The sequence below is a fragment of the Sus scrofa genome, chromosome 5 (genome assembly GCF_054392235.1).
Source record: "Sus scrofa isolate SSC_HxYL_T2T_F1_AM1 chromosome 5, Sscrofa_HxYL_maternal_Yorkshire_Landrace_v2.0, whole genome shotgun sequence".
Taxonomy (NCBI): Eukaryota; Metazoa; Chordata; class Mammalia; order Artiodactyla; family Suidae; genus Sus; species Sus scrofa.
Window position 1 is genome coordinate 92,330,353 of NC_139387.1, and position 19,757 is coordinate 92,350,109.

The following is a 19,757-nucleotide window of genomic DNA, read 5'->3' on the forward strand; positions in this document are numbered from 1 at the left end:
ATAAAGCGATTTCAGAGAATGATACAAAGAAGATCACAGGGTGGAGTGAGCCGAGGACTCGGTTCTCTTAGAGAGGAAGTGGGAAGGGCCTTTGCGAGGAGACAACACTTAAGCAACGTCCAGGGGAATGAGAAGGTGTCATTTGAAGATCTTGGGGTGAGCATTCCAGGCAGGCGGACAGCCAGAGGCAGAGGCCCCCAGGCCGGAAAGAAGACGGAGTGTTCAAGGAACAGAGAGGGCGGGAGAGGAGAGAGGCAGGCACACGGAGAAGGACAGAGGGCAGCCAGCCCTGTAGGGCCCTGGGGCCGGGTCAGGACCAGGATTTTATTCTGAGGGCACTAGGGGCTGCTGAGGCTGAGGCCTGTCTTAGGCTTTGGAAAGGCCCTGTGGCTGTGTGCTGGGGAGCTGGACCCTAGGGCCAGCGCCGCCCTGCTTTCTCTTGCTCCTGCTGCCCCCTCCTGCTCTGATCCTCTCTCTCTGCACGCAGGGCACACACACACTGAGTTTACCCTGCATCTCTCCCGGTGCAGAGGTCACACTGCACAAATTCTTTCCACTCCTGGGTCTTGCAGGACAGATCAAAATTATTTTTCTCAAATGAAATCTTTAACCCAAATTTATGTCGTTTCAGGTTTTAAAAATCAATTTGATTGGCCACAGGAAACGGATTTTGGCGTCTCTGGGGGACAGGCTGCACGACGATCCACCACAGAAGCCCCCTCGGTCCATCACCCTCAGGGTAAGTGCCCAGCCTGCTCGGTTTGTCCTCCGCTCTTACCCTCAGAAATGATCTTGTGCAGTGGAGTAAAAGTGACTGGCACCGATGGGGAAGCATAGGCTGCTTTCCGGGCAGCTCACCTTATCAGTATAAAAAAAAACCCTCTATTCAATAGTGTTTTCTAAGACAAGATTTATTGGGTAAATATTTATTTTTGAGACTTAGATTTACATCTGAAAAACCATAGCCTTTAGAGAACCGCTCCGCCACCCCCATCCCGCACTCCCCGCTACACCAAGAGAGAGGAAATAAGTTTTCTGTCCAACTCCTCAAACCCACAGAAAGAAAATCGATCAAGGACCACAGTTAAGTAAAAGATCGATTTAAAATTAACCTTAGGGTCTTCTGTTTTTTAAGTGAAAATTGCCCAGTTTTACCCACTTCAAAAATGAAGAACAGAGAATCTGGAACTTAAGAAACTATGTCAGCTGTACGTTAGAATTATGGGGTAGAAAACTTAGAGAGAAACTGCAGAAGGAAGAGAAAGAAAGTGGAAGGGGAAGGAAGGTAAGAAAGAAGAGAAGGGGGTGTTCCCATCGTGGCGCAGCGGAAACGAATCCGACTAGGAACCGTGAGGGTGCGGATTCGATCCCTGGCCTCGCTCAGTGGGTTAAAGATCTGGCGTTGCTGTGAGCTGTGGTGTAGGTCACAGACGCAGCGTGGATCTGGGGTTGCTGTGGTGTAGGCCGGCAGCTGTAGCTTCGATCAGACTCCTAGCCTGGAAACCTCCATATGCCAGGGGTGTGGACCTAAAAAGCATAAAAAAAATAATATTAAATAAAAAATAAAGAAGAGAGAGAAAGAGACAGAAGATTGCCAGGCAAAACAGCAGCAGGAGGATGTAGCCAACTGTCCCTGGTGTTCATGAGGCCTGCAGGAACTTTTCAGAAATTCACTAGCATCTGCATGACCATTTGAAGCGTTCCAACTCGGTTCTCTTTAGTTCGTCTGGCACCTGCTTGCCTCTGATTCCCTTTCTGCAAGTGTCAGAAGGAGTCGTGATAATAAATGAACACAAAAGGGTTCATGCGATGAAACGCAGTCGAATGAATGCCTCTTATCAGTGAGCTTCAGCCAACAGCATAGCTACGGACAGTATAGAGGAGGATCAGGCAGGAGAGGAGCTGTTAAGATTTTTGAAGCCAGTTGAGATTTAAAGGAGAAGAAAAGATCTCGGGAAATGCAAGAGAATAGGCTCGAGCAGGGAGCCATGAGGAAAACTGACGGCTGGGGAGTTGGGATACACTGGGATATTTGGAGGCTAGTGAGGGCTCTGGGAGTAGTGAACATGGAACGGGACCTATTTTTCTCCCTCAGTAGGAGGAGCCCCAAATAAGTTGGGGGAAATGAGGCTGGAAATGCCTTCGTTTTATTGCACCACAAGGAGAAGGGTAGAGGCCCCATCAATGTAACCATTCCGAATGACCCCTTAGAAGAGTAATTCTCTGCTTCTTACCTGACTCACCCTCCTTCCTCTTCTGAGCCTGTTCTTCTGGCTCCCTGGAAGAGCCTTAGGGAAACAACAAACAGATCAAATACGGAGTTTCCCAGGGAAAAAGGGCAGGACCTTAATCCATCGGAGGAGGTCCCAGACATCGTGGAGAGTCGCCTGGTGAATCAGCACGATCCGGCCCTCCTCTTACTTGCAAACCCTAGAGCCCAACTGTCTGCAGCCCTTTATATCTCACTGCTCGACCAGCTCCCCCGGGTCGTCTTTGCCCTTGAAGTCCCTCCTCTGTCGTTACATGCATGGCTCTGCAGTCCGTGCCTGTGACATGCTTTCCATGCTGTGTCTTCTCCCCGGCCCGACGGCCAGGCCGCTCTTCGCTGGAGGATCAAGGCCAGAGGGGTCCCATTTTAGCTTTCTCCTCGTAGTATCTGCCCTGGTGAGGCCACTCTATCCACGTGACGACACGGCTCCTTCCCACGTGAACATATGTGGTAGTGTCAGGGGTGCCCGACACAGGTCTGCCTCTCTCCCGAAATCATCCATGGTGCTGGCTTGAGAAAACAGAGTCTGATTCTTTACTCTGTAAACCTTCCACCTAACGTGCTGGGGGAGGGGGGAGTACGGACTAGATCGGGCCATTAACGAAACGGTGGAACGCCATGGATTCCTGGGCATATGATTCAGAAAAGATTCCCCGCCCCCCACAGTGTGTCTTGTCGGTAGTTCACGATTTTGAAACCAAAGGTCGGCCACGAGAACATGGTATTTATTTCGTGATGTATTTCCATTCAGGAACCCAGTGGTAATCACACTCCTCCTCAGTTGTCTCCATCACTTAGCCAAAGCACTTACACCACTGGTGGCTCCCTAGACGTTCCTCACATTATCATGCAGGGCGATGCAAGGAGGAGAAGAAATGAAAACTACTTCGATGATATTCCCCGATCCAAACTGGAGAGGCAGATGGCCCAGGTAAGGTGTTCGAAGCCTCTGTGATGTTTCTGTCTTTCACCCGTATCAAGTCACGCGTTCCAATTTTGAAGCTGCTTATGGTGGGTGTGTGTGGTGCACAACCGAACTGAAATGTGACCGTGTTATGCCGTGGCTCGCATTCCCTGCTCCGTTGGACTAGACCGAAACAGAGCTTTCTGGGAAGGGAATGGAATGGGCCCACCGATCCTTGCTGTCTATGCCTTTCGTTACTGAAGAAGTTATGTCTGATCTCACTGCACCCAGAAAGGTTTTGCCCTAAAAGGAATAATACCGTGTAAGAATCAAACCATAATGAAAAATAAATCCTAAAAATCGAGATCATAGAATGTACATTGGTGGGATGAGAGGGCAGAAGTCAGAGGAGAGTATTAACTCCGAGTAATGTTGTTAATTTCCTCCCAAGTTTACGCATTTGTATAGAATCATGCAGTGGGGACCAGTGGCACCCATCTCAAATTGTCACCTGGAATAGTTGAAAATGATACTGCTGCCTGACCCAAGGAACTGAACTGTCATGGTCAGACCTTTCCATGTTTGGGCTTGGATGTCCCTGTCTCACCTGTCCCCAGATCGCTGCTCAGAAACTCAAGTCAGCCATAACCAAATAGCGGTTCTGTTCTAAAGTACATTCCAATGGGCAGTGAGCTCTGCAGTGTCGCCCGAGATTGAAAGATATGGATTCGCTGACAACTATTGGCAGAATCAACTCTCTTCATCCTCATTCTAGGTTCAGACTGATGTGTTAAGATCTGCCTCCCACACCTAAGATGAGAATCTTGAGGTGAAAATTTGACTGTAATTGCTTTGCCTTGGTTGTTAAGTATTTTTCTCAACTGTTTGGTGAGATTCTGTTTTTAAAAGCCTTTGGTAAACATTCTATGCTGCTGCTCACAAAAGGAAAATGTGAAGAGAATGTTCTGGAAGCCATGGCTTTTCTGCCTGCAAATGCCCTGGAGAGAGATGGTCTGAGATATTGCATCTCCTTTTTTCAGCTCACTCAATGGTGAATTGTTCTCAGGGTTCTTTGTGCAGAGAATAGCAATGTTGGGACTACGGAGAACCTTTTATTGAAGGGAGATGGAAAATGTAGGAGAGACAAGAAAAATTTTCCCTCCTTCTCTTGTTAGGTATTGTCTTTTAATCCTTATTACTTTTTTCACTGATGTTCTTTTAAATAAAGAATCTAAAGGCTCCCCCCTCCCCAGACATGTGTATATTTCCTTTTATTTGTTAGTATTTGTGGATCACATATGTGGTTACATTTCTCCAGTGACGCATTTCAGAGACACGGGTTTTTTTTAACCTTGAACCATGTAGACTTTGTGTATTAATACAACCTGGGTCTGTCCTGAACCTGTTTCCTCCCTGAGAAGGGAGAGTTATTCATTAATGTGCATCAGCTATGATCGACTGTGCCGTCTTCAGGAACAGAGTCACCTATCTGAGATGCTTGTGTAGTTTATGAAATTTCCCCACATGGTGCAGTTTCTTTCAAAGAGGAAATTAATTACTCTCCCGCCTGCATATGGACACTCCGAGGTAATCTAGCAAGTTGTTGCCTTCCGATCTTTGTGAGATTCACAAGCCAGGGACAGTATTACCTTTTGAAGAGCCTAGAGATCATTTTCTTGTCACTCCAATCAGAATGCAGCCCGTTCAGAAATTGTCTTGCCCTTGAGAAAATTGAATGAACTTTTATCTGGCCGAGTGAGAAAGACCCCAAGGCAGAAGGAGGAGTGAGGTAAGCAGCGGATGCAACGTGGGCTGTGGAGGCTCTGCTGCTCCCAACGATCCAATGACGGGTGTAGACCCAGGCTTCCCTCGGCAACCGGGAGCTTATTAGCAGCTTTCTAAAATCCCTCTGTTCAATACAGCACTTTCTGCCGCAGAGTAAATAGGAGATGGCACTACAGGAATCCAATCAATAAGGAGAAGGGATTCTGGGATCTCAGCTCTTTCCGTTGTGTTAATTGCAGTTTTTTATTTGTCTTGAGACTGTTTCCCCGGTCTAGAAATGCCAACAATCATGGAGAAGTGAATGGGCACCTTTTTAAAAAGAGCGCCATTTCAAAGCTTCAACCTGTCAAAATATGAAATACTCAGTAATTTTGTTGTTGAACAGTTTTATTTATGTGACTTCTCCACCACTCAGCCACTCAAATTGATGTGTTTTTTTCTTATTCTTCTGGTTTGGATTGTCGGCTGTAATAATTTTTGAAATCCATTCACTTTTTTTTTTTTTACAACCTGTCATATTTTCTCTAAACCACATCTTCCCCAAAGTTATGCCCTTAGCCAGGAAAGCTGAATTGCAGTCCTCTTCCTAAAGACTTGAATTGGCAATTAAAAGGCCTGTAAGCAACCAGCTGACTATACCTCCTTGCAACCAGGAACTCAGCCCCTGAGGTTCTTTACCAAGGGGTTTCTCCCGAGGGGCTTAACAGAGGTCAGCTGATGTATGCCTAACCAGTCTGTTTCCCCCTAAAAGGCAGAAGTCCACCTTCAGGCTTTCTGACTTCCTCAGGAAGGGAAAATGCAGTTATGAGAAAATCACCAGAACAAATCCTTGTTCTCAGAAACCCCTCTACTGCTTCAAGTTTAGCTGAGCCCCCAGCAGAGCGATTTGGAATTCTAGCCATAGGCCAGGAACCTTCAGGCTGCAATAACTCATAGGAGCGAAGCTTTCTTAAGTTTTGCCCAGCAGATGTGCGGAAGTGCTTTAACCTGGGAAACCAATGCTTAGAGTTAAATTGAGATAAATATAATGTCCATTCCACCTATTAAATTTGTTTGTTAGCGGATTTTTTTTTTTTAAAGGTAACACTAGATTGGCGTTTAATTACGTGTTTTCACTTTGAACCAAAGTTTAAAATACCTGTCTTGGAATCCAGAAGATTTTGAAGCGTGCAGCTATTGTTTTATTCTGATAGAAGCCATATCGTGGCATCAGGTTGTCTTAAATAAGAATGTGAGAAATAAAATCAAGAGGATTTTTTTTAAAACCATAGTGTGTAACGATGTAAACACGACTAAATAATATGTTTCCTGTCATGCTGAAAACAGAGCTTTTCTAGCCTGTGATTCTAAAATGGACTTATTAGCTCAGAAGTTCTGAAAGGCTCCTCTCTTTCCATACCCCTAATAGATAAATGTTGGATTCACATTTGTATAATAAAACCTCAATGGAGAGAGCACTTGCTTTTAAATTTTCAAAGTCCTTTCACATCTGTTATCTCATGTTAGCACAAATGAGGAGACCTACGCGACTATTTATGTGTGTGTAGCACATGGCAGATCAGCTTTTAAGTCCAAGTTCTGTGGAGATGAGGTAGTAAGTGAAAATATGAAAAATAATAACAGAAGAAGGAAAAATATTTTTCCAGAATGTGGGGCCTAATCGCAATATTTAGAGATTTTTCTTGGGATTTAGGAGACATCAAACTGTTTTAAAAATGAATAATAAAGGAGAGTAGTGTTTAATAAAGTTTAGGGACTAGATTCTCCAAAGGTATGAAAAGAGGAAAAGGGTTTTCCAGTGTAAAACTTATAACCATAACCAAATACTTATGAAAAAATGAAATAATACTTTTATTTTCGCAAAATAAAGAAACCTCCTAAACAGTAAGAGGAATACGTATCTATGCATAAACTTGAGCTTAATATTAATGAGAAAAATCCAGAATGTGGAATTTCTTGTGTTTTGAATGCTCTCATCTAAATAAAAACATCAGTATTGCCTGGGGCATTTACCTGATGCACAAACCTTAGACACAGACATTACCCACATTTCAAAGACAGGGAAACTGAGAAATTATGTGACTTGCGGTAGCACAGCCAGAAAGAAACCAAATCAGACTTTGCCAGGGGCGATACGTTAGGCGCTAGAAAGGCTTTGTCTAAATTGCTTCTAAGTCACTAGCAAGTTGATTCAAACAGTATTATTTGATCCAAACCGTATTATACCGTAAGTATGCCTGGATGAATTACTTCTTTATTTGAAAGCACTTTACCCATTGTATTAGCTCAGTAAACGTTCATTCTTTTGCTATTGTTAAAGGAAGAGAAATGGAAACTGGGCCACCTAGAAGTCCATGCCTGCGATGCCACGTGCGGTGTCTTATTTAAACCTCACAATAGCCCCTTTTGCTCTCAAGGAGGCCAGGTGGGTGAGTGCTTCACCTCACAGCTAGTATGTGGCAGAAACAACATCAGGCTGTCTGCCTGACCCTGTTTTGGTTCTTCTTTGGCCCCTGATGCCCTGTGGCCTGCTTCTATTTCAAAATGATGTAACTATCTTAATAACAGTTCAACAAATACTAATTTCCCATATGCTCGTCACAGGTTACACATACACAGGCACTGTGAGCAGAATGAGGATAAAATCACTCGTAGTTTTGTGGGAAATTACTGAATCACCTGGAGCCCCTCCCTGCACGTCCTGATACAACCTCTGCCCTCCTCCTGTGTGTGGGAAGAGCTTTGCATATAAGTGGTTGGTTCACTGCATATGCAGAGAGGTTGTTGTCTGCAGGGGTCTCTCTAAATAGTAGGTGCTGTTTCCTTAGCAGCTTCCTCAGTTGGAGTTTTGGTTTGGTTTCTTTCTGGTTGCATGACCTGTACCAAGTCATGCAGTTTCTCTGAACTTTGGTTTCTTTGGTGGATAAAGCCTGCCTCTTGGGTTTGTGCATATCAGATAATTTATGTGAAAGTATATTCTAAACTGTAAATCACTGTGTGTGTGGGTGTGTGGGTGTGGGTGTGGGTGGGTGTGTAGAGAGAGAGAGATGATTGACTATGAATTCGGATATATCCTCTAACAGTCCCTAATTCAAAGTCCCTGATTCATCGTAAGGCCACTTAATGCCAAAGACATTAGAAAGGGTAAGTGGTCAGGTGGTTGCAGCATTCTATAAACACCATCCTTTTGTTCCAGTAGTATCCATACTTTGAATGTACATCGAGAATAGAATTGGAATTTTCCTCATTATTTTAACTGTATAAATATCAAGGCTGCCAAGGAGCACCTTTCATGAAGAAGGAACTGTGTGATGATCCCAAAGCCAGAAAAAGCAGAGGGGAGGTGGAAGAGTTCTCTGCCAATGCAGGGTACAGAAGTATGTAGCAAAAAATATCGTACAGTAATAACATGTTATTATTGGAACATGGTAAGATAAAACATTAAATGAGAAAGAAAGGATTGCTTTTTCCTTAAATGAAGTTTAAAGCTTATTTGAAATACAAAGCACACAAAATTGTTAACTTGAGAAGCATGGATATTCCCAAAAGCCATGAGGCAAACCCTCAGCCAACCTCTGGGAAAGAAGAAAGATAATAGTAATTTATTCTTTTGTGCTTTCCCTGGGAGAGAAAGCCTGGTGTTCCTCGAAATTCTACCCACCACTCCCATGCCATGGAACTTACAGAATCAGCTTTCAGAAAATGGCACAACTGTGTTGAAAAGAGCAGCATTTTACAAAGAGATTTTCCCCCCTACGAACCAAGTTTTACTACTGAATTACATTAGATTGTTTTTCAGATGCCCATAATTTAGTGGCTGGTTTTTAATTTAGATTTTCATCACCTCGCCACTGCTCCGAAAAGCTCAGTATGTCTAGGACTTGGGCAGTTTTTCCACAGACGTCTAAAGAGCAGCTCCTAATACTTAAGCACAGACAGATAACATATAAACTAAAAAAGAAGGTTAAGAATAAACTCAGTAAGCTCTTCCATCAGGCTCTCCCGATACGACAGCTTGTCGAGTTGACAAGCTAACACAGCAGCTTCAGAGATAACTTGGGACGTGGACGCTATCTGTGCCCTGTTTTCAAGCCAGGAACCCTGGACCGTCAGCCGTCTATTCCCAAAGGCATCATGCCAAGCAGAAATGGGAAAAGAGTGCTTTTGTACTTGGAATTTAAACCTAATATGTTGTACACTTATTTTAGTCATGTGGATAATTAATTGCCTCTTCTCAAAATATATGCTGCTCTCCCGTTGATAACTTTGGGGTTGGGAATTCCGACACGATTCATGTCTTATGGGCAACGTTGAAGCGTTCCCGCCTATCCTGTACCACCGTCCAAAAAATAGCGGGAAGAAGTAGAAGAATCACTCAGATGGATTCGTTTTTAGGTTTTGATACCCATCTTACAGATCTCAATTCTTTCATCCTCTGTCAAGTCCATCAGTGGGGCAGATTAGATCACCAGGAGTTTGTTCTGGCAGATACCATCAGACCTAAACACTTCCAGTCACTTTGCTGGAGAAGCTGTGGTGTTTCCACCTCCCCTCCATGTGCTGGGACTTAACCAAGGTGACATTTCCAATTAAAAGCAGACCACAGATTTTTTTTTTTTAAGTGAATAGAAAGAATCCTATTTTTAACTGAATAAATTAAAAAATCTGACAATATATAAAAACCCTATTTCAGTGGAATTGACTTTGTGATATTTCGTGGTGCCTTAGGCTGCCTGACAGTGAGCAGTATGTTCACAAAGAGGCACACCAGGCTTTTTATTTTTTCCCACTTGTTAGATGTTGGAATGTTTCTCATTAGCTTTAGTCCAGTTCTTGAGTGAATGGCCTTGTTGTCCAATACCTCTTTTTTACCAGAGGCAGGAAGCAGGGTTGCGCAGATAGTTAAAAAATGGGTTTAAAGTTTAAAATGATATCCTTGATTTATAAGAAACCTATATAATTTATATTTTAAAGGGATGTTTACAGCCAAAGAACCATTATCAAATTTCTTTGCAGCCGTGTACGTCATGATGAAAAGCTGATTGTGGCTTTTCTCAATGAGTGATTAATATTTCTGCTAATGGCCCTGGAAAATGTTTGTGTCAGAAATGGGAGCATCCCAGCTTTGAGGCGGCACCGTAAACTAGCCCGTATCGCAAGAAACAGCATGATCCCAATTGACTTACATTCCCGTCAACATCCACGGACCCGCGGAGCTGTGCAATGAGATTTGCATTGTGCAGACAGTGTTCCATTTTCTCCTCTGCTCTTCTTTTTTCCCTGTGACGAGATCTCATAAATAATTGTGTAATGTCATTTAGGGCTACAACTGTCATGTTAGGAAATGCTGGTTATGTATTATCTCTGCAAATGAATAACAGGTCACCTAGCTAGAGTTCTCTCCTATTTTGGCAGCTGAGGGCTTACTTTATGTGCTGTCAAGAAGGAGCCAAGAAAGGCAGGGAGGGAGGAATAGAAGGAAGGGAAGGAGGAATATAAGGAAGGGAAGGAGGGGGAGGGGGGAAGCAGGGAGGGGAGAGGAGATGAGAGAGGAAAGCTAACTTTAGGCAGGCAGCAAGTAGTATCCGAATTTGTGTCATGTCCGTGATGAGAGGTCAAATGTGGTATTTACTTCCTCCCCCTTTCACGAAACTGACTCATTCTGATGCCAGCAATAATGGGTCACATATGGAAACACAACTGTCGGCCTGGCTTTTCACTTCCAGCAGGTGATTACTGATCTGTCCAAGAATTTCCCTGAGACAGGGGCAAGGTCACGGTCATGAAGATTTGAGAAGATTGCTCTTCAAAAAAGTGGAGAAATAACGGGGAGTGACTTTTTGTAGTCATGTATTCCCTACCAGTAATGTAGTTGCTCTGAAACCTTTTACAAAAAAACATCCGTGGGAAGAAAGCCTGAACTTGAGACGTCCACAGCGCACAGTGTATGTAGTTGACGAGGAGAATCAGGTAGAGTTGTCACGCTGCAAAACTCACCTGAGAGGAGAGGAGGAGGCAGTCCATCCGCAGTGGCAGGACAGAAGAAATAAGATGCCAGCCCATGGCCTCGGGGTAACTCAGGACAGACAAAAGGTTCTGATTTTCTGATTTGCAGGCAGGGTTCAGTTAATGCCCGTGGAAGAAGAGGCCACGGGCCTGTCACTGCAGAAGGCAAGATGCAGATGCAGGTGTTTGGTGCATTGTTCCCTGACCGAACTGAGTTTGTCTGACTCAATCATCCTTTGACAGATCTCATTTTAGTCTCTGCTCTCTCAAGGAGCTGCTGAGCTTGCTGGCTGCTGACCGCGGCTTCCTTTGGTCGAGTGCCCTTTTTTCTTTTGCCTTTGAAGCTGTTTTGTTCTCTCTTCAAGTTTGTTTTTGTTTTATTTTAGAAGCGCTGTCATCCAAGAGAAGAAATGGACTTCATTAGTCTTTTAACTTTCACTCTGAACCCTTCCTATTTCTTGTTGGAGTCTCTCTGGTCAATTTCTGAACCCCCCGAAGTGTGAAAGAATTATGACAAACATAAAGGAGAAACAGAGGAAAAGCTGTTTGTGGTTTTTTTTTTTTTTTCAGGGCTAGAATAAGGCAGAAAATCTCATCTCTGATAGAATCTGACCAGAGGGCTCCATTCATACAAGTTTCTTTATTAAACTCTCTATGCAACACCAACGGACTCTGGGAAGGTTTTCAGAGGCTAATTGGTGTTACTGAGTGGGTGGCGCTGTCGTCTGCTTGCTCCTTTCCAAGAGCCACCATCAGCCTCCCAATCCCAGTTTACTGCTGGTCCTGACAAAGGAAAAGAGATCACGTTCGTAGCAATCCCTATGCCATAAACATGAACAACCAGCAGAGCGGACCCCTGCCTACGGTCACTTTGTGACCCGTGTCTTGTTCCCAGTAGATTATCTCTGTGTGAATATCTGGGCGCCAGGAAGACAGGCTCTTATGCTCTAGACTTTTTTCCCATTTTCAATTTGTGCTTGAAAGAATAATCCCTTTCCAGTGCGGAAAGCAGAGATGTAATTTGGTTATGATATGCTGGGTGCTTGAAGAAGGTTTCCCTGAGAAGGTGCCACTGGAGTAGAACATGAAGGAAGTGAGGGAGCGGGTCCCCCAGCACCTGGAGAAGGGGAATCAAATGCAGAGGCTTTGAAGCAAGAGTGTGTTTTGCCAGCCGGGACCAAGAGAGCAAGAGGGCAGAGAGGTACGGCGGGGGCAGGTGCCAGAGGATGGAGATCCTTGCAGTCCATTATTGGCACTCTGAATTTTCTCCAGACATAAATGGAGCAGAGTGGCACGATCTGGCTTTCATTTCACACAGATCATTTGGGCTGTTGTGTTGAGAATAAGCACTAAGGGGGCAAGGATGAGAGCAATGAGACCAGTTTGGAAGCTAACAGAAGAATCCAAGTGAGAAAAGTTTGTGACGTTGACCAGGTAGTAATAGGGGGGTGAGATTAGAAGTCGAATCAGTAGGATTTGCTGCTGGATTGAAGGTGAAATGTGAGTAAGAGGACATCTCCAGCTGGAAGAAGAGGGCTGCCATCTGGTGAAATAGGAAAACTATAGCGAAGGTAGATGATCAGAGCTTGGTTTGGGGCATTTAACTTAAGGTTAAGAGGCCCATTAGTCATCAAAGTAGAGGTGTTAAGAAGGCAGCTGGATATCTGAGTCTGGAGTTCAGAGGAAAGGTCTGAGCTGGAGACATAAATTTGGGAGTCGGGACTGGATGGCCTCCTGGCCAGAGGAGAGAAAGAGGTTGAGGACCGACGTTCCAGGGATCAAGAGATGATCAGATCATAGGAACCTGCAAAGGAGGCTAAGAGATGGAAGGAGCAATCGAGAGTCAGAGGGTCAAGAAAAATGAACGGCTGGATTTGGCAAAATGAAAAAAGCAGTTTGAGTAGAGCAGGCTCAGGTGAAGATAGGAAAAGGGAAAACAGAGACGGCATAGGTACCTCTTGGGAAGTTTTGCTTCTTAACAGCAGTTAAGCAGGAGCCCGGGGAGACTGTTGGGTCAAGGGAAGGGGTTTGTTTGCTTTTAGTGGAAGACATTTCAGCACTTTTTGGGAACACTCCAGTAAGAAGGGAAAAGAGAGGAAGGAGAGAGACTTTATTGTGAATTACAGAGTTGCTGCCAATTGAACAAAAAAGAAGTGTGCCTTTAGGAGGAAGACTTGAGAGACTTGTTATTAGATTTGAATGCAAATGCATCATATTTTCTGAACTGTATTCGTGGTAACCTGAGATACGTGATGGTAACAGGAGCGAGATGTGTGTTGTACTTTAAGAAAACATTTCCAGCGTCAGGAGAGAGGTCTGAACTCAAGATAAAATTATGCACCTCCAAACTGTGCTGACTTCTTCAGCGAAGAAGTAAATATTAAACTACATTGATTGTATCTCAGTTCGAAGACTGCTATACCTTTGCTTAACCCCCCATTCATTTGGATTTCATGCTAATTCAAGTTCAGATTAACTAATTTAGCCTTCACAATGCCTGTGGAAAAGGGACTGAGATAAAATTAATACGCAAATGAAATTGCAAAGGATGTTTACCATCCTGCTACAGAATTGTTTCTGGGCTCCGTTCAAGCAGCCCTTTAGCGTATCACAGATGTTCCTGTCTCTTCAACAAAGTCAACAGCCCCTTTTCAGCTTTGAATAGGAAAAATGAGACCTTCTCTAACAAGAATCCTGCACGGTTCGTCTCTGGTACATCTTAGCAGAAGTCTGTTGGCAGTGATGTAGTTTATTGAAGGCACAAGTAGCACAACAAAGTGGACCAACTACAAATGATAATGAAGAGGAATTTCCGTCGTGGCTCAGTGGAAACAAATCTGACTAGGAACCATGAGGTTGCAGGTTCGATCCCTGCCTCCATCAGTGGGTTAAGGATCTGGCGTTGCCATGAGCTGTGGTGTAAGTCGAAGATGCAGCTCGGATCCTGCATTGCCGTGGCTGTGGTGTAAGCCAGCAGTTGCAGCTCCAATTAGACCCCTAGCCTGGGACCCTCCATGTGCCATGGGTGCAGCCCAAAAAAGCAGAAAAAAAAAAAAGATAATGAAAAGCAGAAATTGATGTTCCTGTAGTGTTTTCCATTTGCCAAGAAGGTTGAACACATTCTGTGATTTCGTTCACTCAGGCAATGCGTGTAACGGCCTTCTGTATTTCAGGTGGGAAATGTAGCTGTGAGAAAGTTCCCTCTCGCGTGAAGCTTAGCATGAGCTACAAACAACCTGGTGAAATAAGTAGGCCAAGTGCTATTATTACTCTTTACAGATGAAGACATTCTGAAGTTTAATTAAAACTTATATGTTAATCACTTCTGTTCTAGGAATTGGGGCCCCAGATGAAATTTTATCACGGGTGTTTTCTTTCCCTAAGCTCTTGAACACTCCGTGCTTCAGTGCAGGGTATACTCTGAAATATTATCTTCATAAATATAACGAAATTCTGCAGTGGAAACTTGTTTGCATTTGAAAATTTTATTCTAGCACTGAGCCTAGTAACCCTGGGTCTTGAAGATGAGCTGTTTTATATCATGAAGACACCAGATCCAGCTGGTCCACCTTAAGTTACTGCTCTATGAGCTGATAACGTCTTTACTGCCAACAGAATTACTGTGATATTTGACATGTGTCAGCTTTTTTAAAAAACAAGCTTCATAACCAAAATACAATTAACTGCCTTTATTTTAAACTTATTTTAGGAGTTCCCATCATGGCTCAGTGGTTAACGAACACAACTAACATCCATGAGGACTCGGGTTCAATCCTTGGCCTTGCTCAATGGGTTAAGAATCTGGTGTTGCCATGAGCTGTAGTATAGACTGCAGATGCAGCTTGGGTCCCACATTGCTGTGGCTGTGGTGTAGGCCAGCAGCTACAACTCCAATTGGACCCCTAGCCTGGGAACCTCCATATGCCGCCAGGGCAGCCCTAAAAAGACAAAAAAGACCAAAAAATAAATAAATAAAAAATAAACTTATTTTTAAAATCTGACTTTTTACAGTTTTCATTGAAGCACACAGTTATTGGAAATGAGAAGAGGTTTTACTTTTTCCACTAAGTTTGAACATAGCTTATAATGAAAAACTTATTGTATCATCTTTAAAAGCTATATAAGCCCCATAGGCACTCTCTTCAGTGTCTATGACTAGAAATGTGTTTTATTGCTTCACTGAGAAAATCTTCTATAATTTTTTAATGAAACAGTTACGGCATGAGACCCTCCCTTCCTTAACTCTGGTAACTTCTGTGTCTGTTGGAAGATAGATTCTTGGAACAGAGAGCTAAGGGGGAATTTTCCTGTAGAAACTAAGTGTCGCACAGTCTAAAGAAAACGCTGCTGATAATGGAGCCAGACACCCTGGTCGGGGTTTACCAACAGGTGCTGAATCCTGCCCTGCACGGTCAGCTGCCTGTCCATAGAGGCAGCAGACGGGTGCTGGGCTGGTGGGGGGCAGTGGGGGGCAGGGTGCAGAGAACTGTCTGAGCCACTGTGGAAGGAGCTGAGGCTTTCCCTCCCTCCCATGGGAGAGGAGAGAGCACGTCCCTGTGCAACCCAAGCCTAGGGAGAAGGGCTCCCAGAGGAATTCTCACCCAGAGTGGGGGAACCTGCCAGAAACCGGCATCTCTCTTCCCAGCTAGACATCTGGGAGCAGCTGCCCATAAACCAGCCTGGGCTGAAGAAGGGAGAACTGGAGGGAGGTGTCCTGGCAGAGAGGGGGCTGGTCGCAGAGCACTCTGCGCTGCGTGGCAAGAATGTAGATGGCGTGATGCAGGCAGGCATTCAGAAGGAGGCTGGGCTTGTGCCCTCTCCCTTGTGTCCCACCCAAGGGACGTGCATGTGTCCTAGGAGGGCTAAGCCAGGCCGAAGCAACCTTCTCACATGAGGAACTGCACGGGAGGGTCCCCAGCCCAGCAGAGCTCTCCAGAGAACCTACACGGATGCAGTAGGACCCAGGCTGGGGCAGCACCTACGAGAGAGACCCGAGACCAAGTTAGTGTTACCCTGAGACGCAGTGACAACCAGCAGAGAGAATTCAGCCACTGCCACATAAGAGCAAGGCCTCTGTCCTTCTCCTGTATCCTCCTTCCCAACGAAGTGCATGAACGAGGTAGAGCTTGGGGTGAGGGGCATGCAAGGTGGACCATGCCACCCCACGTCGAGTTTTTTTAAGCCCCCATTCTGATGTGAGCAAAGTTGGAATCATATATGATACTGGAGTTTTATTTTAAAAATGAATTCATCATGAATCAGGGTGGCCAGGAGGTCAAGCAGGCTGCCCACAGTGTCAGGTGGCCTGTCACCCATCAGGGAGGAGAGACGGGGCATGGCCCCATTTGGGCGTCATGATTGGAAAACAAAACTTTAAGGTAGAGTTTTGGAACCCCTGCAGAGTTGAGACTGTCCCATGAACAGGCTCCATTTATATATGTTTGTTTCAGGAATAGTAAGCAGGCTCCATACAACTGAATATTCCCCCGCCTTGTGGTAAAGTAAGTGCTGGGCTGGCACTCCCTCCTAGCCAAGCCGGCAGGCTCTCATGTTCTAACGCTTCCCTGTGTGACCGGAGCAAGCCACTTAACCTCTCGGATTGTCATTGTCTTCACCTGTCAGATGACAGGTGGTCCCTGGGTTACTTCTAAGCACTGAAAATCTGTGAAAGTTGCAGAAGATGTAATTTATGTACAAGAATTAGCTCAGAACTGTGGGTGACAGTGCTTTCAGGGTGTCCTGGAAGTACAGTCTCTGCCACTTAAGATGGTAATCCCGCTAAAGCATGGGGTTAATATATTTAAATCGGATGACAGTCATTGGAGACGAGGCTGGGGGTTTAATGGCCCCGAGACTTAACTTGCTAGAGATGTAATTTTTGGAAAGTAGGAAGGGGAGGATACCCCTGTGGAGAAAACAGCATGAAGTTTAGAGCAGAAACGGAGCAGAACTGGTTTAAGTGTTGGGGGGGCGGGGGTTGGAGGTGCCCTTTGGACAGACTCCAGGTATCTTAGTTGCGTAACAGAATGTCAATGACCTGACAGTCTGTCCCCAGCAAGCCATGCAGATGACAGAAGGGTTGGAAAACAAAAATGTAGGCGCGTGTGTGGAGCTGCCTTTGGATCTGGAGAGAGAGAGAGGTTACATTTCTGGTGAGCGTTTCTGGGAGGGTGGCGGTGGCGGCGGGGGAGACACTTAGCCAGGGATAAGCTTTCTTTTCCACAATTCGTTTGCAGATGATATTGTTCTTTGCTGGGTTTCTAAACCGTTTTGTGGTTGTGTTCTTCTCTCCTTCCTGCACTGATCTTCGTACACTCTGCTTGTGAATCCTGGGGGTGTTCACAGTGCTTGGCTGAGTAAGTTGAGGCATTCTGCCATTTTCCGTGATTCGATTTCACGGTGTCTTTTAGATGATGGAATTCAGGAGAACAAACTCCGTAAAAGTCAAGCCAGGAGCCTCATCAGTTTACTTGGTGGTTTCGCCTATAATTTCCGGGAGGGCGTGGGTGCATTCGGCTTTTGGTTCTACACAAACGTTATTACCTTTTAATAACTGTTGGTTATTTGCTAATGGTGTGGCAGGGAGTCTGCATCACGGAGCTGAGTCCCTAGGCTCACTGATGCTGGTACCCAGAGTTCCTGCTTGAGTGACAGAACTGAGCTTCCAGACCCCAACCCCTCCCTCCTTGGCCCCTTTCACGCCCCTCCACTGCTGGGCAGCCCTGGAAAGCTCTGGGGAGTGGGGGGGAATATCTTCTGGGTTTATCAAATGGAGCAGTGGCTAAATTAGGGAAGTCGTGTTATTACATGTTGGCTCTTGGTCATTTGATGATAAGAAAATTAAAGTGTTTGACCTGTGTTAAAGATTTTTTTGCATCTTTCTTGAACTTCATGAAGATATTTATCCTCTGAAATGAATGCCGTGAAGAGGGAAGGCATTTCCATTCTCTCGGGCAAATGTAAAACACAGTTTGCTTTTTCCAATATGTGAATGGATTGGTAATTCCCTTGACATCAAATGAATGCATAAACGGTCTCTCCTTTTTCCAGCCAACCCAAAATGTTTTTAAACAAAAGAATGACATGGAAGTTAATGATTACACCTCGAGCACCCTAAAACATTCTTTGGGTTTTTGAGTAGTTTTTAAAGAAATGTGATGCTTTGCTTTTTATTGTTTTCCTCCTTCCGTCCCTGATGCTACCTTGGTAGCCGATGTGTTTTAAATATTGACAAGATGAGATAGTTTTCTGTTTATATCAGCAGTCGTCTGTCTGTGAGATATGGACGAATCAGAACGCTGGATTTCCTTTCTCAGCCATCCATCAGGTTCATAATGTAAGATTACACGTGGTTATTTTCTCTTCCTGAACTTGCGCTATGTCGTGTGTTGCAAAATGTTGTCAATAGCTATACCGATTGTGTCCTGGCGATGCAGAAAATTTGTGACGTCTAACGACTCCTGAGATTTTTTTTTTTTTTTTTTTTGTCTACTCCTTCATTCACTGTGCCTTGTGACTAGTTAATGTGCACACATTGTCCCCAAATGAGAAGCATACTTGGTTTTGAAGTGTACAGTTAAAACCTGTCCCACGTGAGTTTGGCTTTCATCCCAAGTGTCTGCGTTAACTTACTTTCACAGGAAAAAGGAAAAGGGTAAATTGATATATATACACCTATGTATATATCAGTGTCGTTCTTCCCCGTTTTGTAGTCCCCACACCCATGGGCTAGTCGGTCCTTCGTGTCTAACAATTCTCAAAGGTTCATGCTCTTCACTTGTGAGAAATATTTGATTTGCATGATCTTCTGTATAAGTTTTATGCAACCGTGGGAGGAGGAGAGCCAGGAGAGGCACCATTACAGCTACCAAGTGGTTCTCAGCCTTTTTTTTTTTTTTTTCCATTGGACAGTGCTAAATTGATCTCTGGAATGTGTGTGAAATCATGACCTATTTCACCCTGAGCTGCTTAATATTCAAATATTCCCATTTCACCTTTACCTGACTTTTTTAAAATTCATTTTTGTTTGGAAAATAAACATTTTCATGTATGAAGGCGGTTTTATTTTTCCCCATTTTGTGTTTTCAAATACAATCCTGTTTTCACATTCTGTTCAGTTTTTTTTCCCATTGGATCGGCTGCTGTCTGAGAGGCTGAGTTAGCAGGTTGAGAAGCACTCAGCAGAGCTCGCGGGGTGGCATGTGAACGGCCTCTCTCGGGGTGCTGCATCGGGCACGCCCTCCTCCTGTGCATGGGACCTCTGGCTCTTGGGGACCACAGCATCTACACATTGCCTGGTACTGGGGCTCCAGTGACCCAGCAGTTTCTTCTGAACATGTAAATGCTTATCTGTGCTTTTTCGTGTTCAGAGGTGGCCATCTCTGCTCTTCGTCATCAAAAAGAACAAATTCAGGATAAATGGACCAAACCAGCTTTCCTTGTTCTTAAACGTTTTCTAAAAGAACTGCAGGGGCCACCTTATGCGTGTTTGGAGAGCCCAGCGCTGATATTTGTCAGAATTATGGAAGGCGAAACCCTAGAACAACAGTTGTCATTTCAAATCGTGTTAGGTTTTCATTCGTGTTCTGAAGAAATAGAGACTAATGTTTGTTAATATTCAGATCTAAATTTATAAGCAGGTAGGTGGGAGCAGTGCCTAGGAGAAAAGATGTAAAAGCTTCTATTTAAAAAAAAAATCAATTAAATCCTAATTTTTAAAAAAGTCTTAAAGCATAATATTAGGCTTAGAAAATTCCATACCTTCCTGTTCATGTTAGAAAGCAAAGTCATCGT

At 44.4% G+C, this 19,757-nt stretch overlaps 1 protein-coding gene across 48 annotated transcripts in view; it reads left to right on the forward strand.

The window, feature by feature from the left end:
- Positions 1-19,757, forward strand: part of ANKS1B (ankyrin repeat and sterile alpha motif domain containing 1B) — a 1,062,966-nt gene that overhangs the window by 979,268 nt on the left and 63,941 nt on the right. For 13 of the 48 annotated variants that reach the window (XR_014804263.1, XR_014804256.1, XR_014804257.1 and 10 more), the window contains 2 exons: positions 632-739; positions 3,021-3,200. Coding sequence is in view for 24 of the 48 variants with exons in the window: in XM_084957454.1 (XP_084813580.1) it covers positions 632-739; positions 3,021-3,200 (288 nt within the window). In the remaining 24 variants the exon portion in view is untranslated. Of the gene's footprint in view, positions 1-631; positions 740-3,020; positions 3,201-3,624; positions 6,573-18,225; positions 18,301-19,757 lie in introns of those variants that run through there. The other 35 variants (XR_014804241.1, XR_014804245.1, XR_014804253.1 and 32 more) reach the window with 7 other exon arrangements.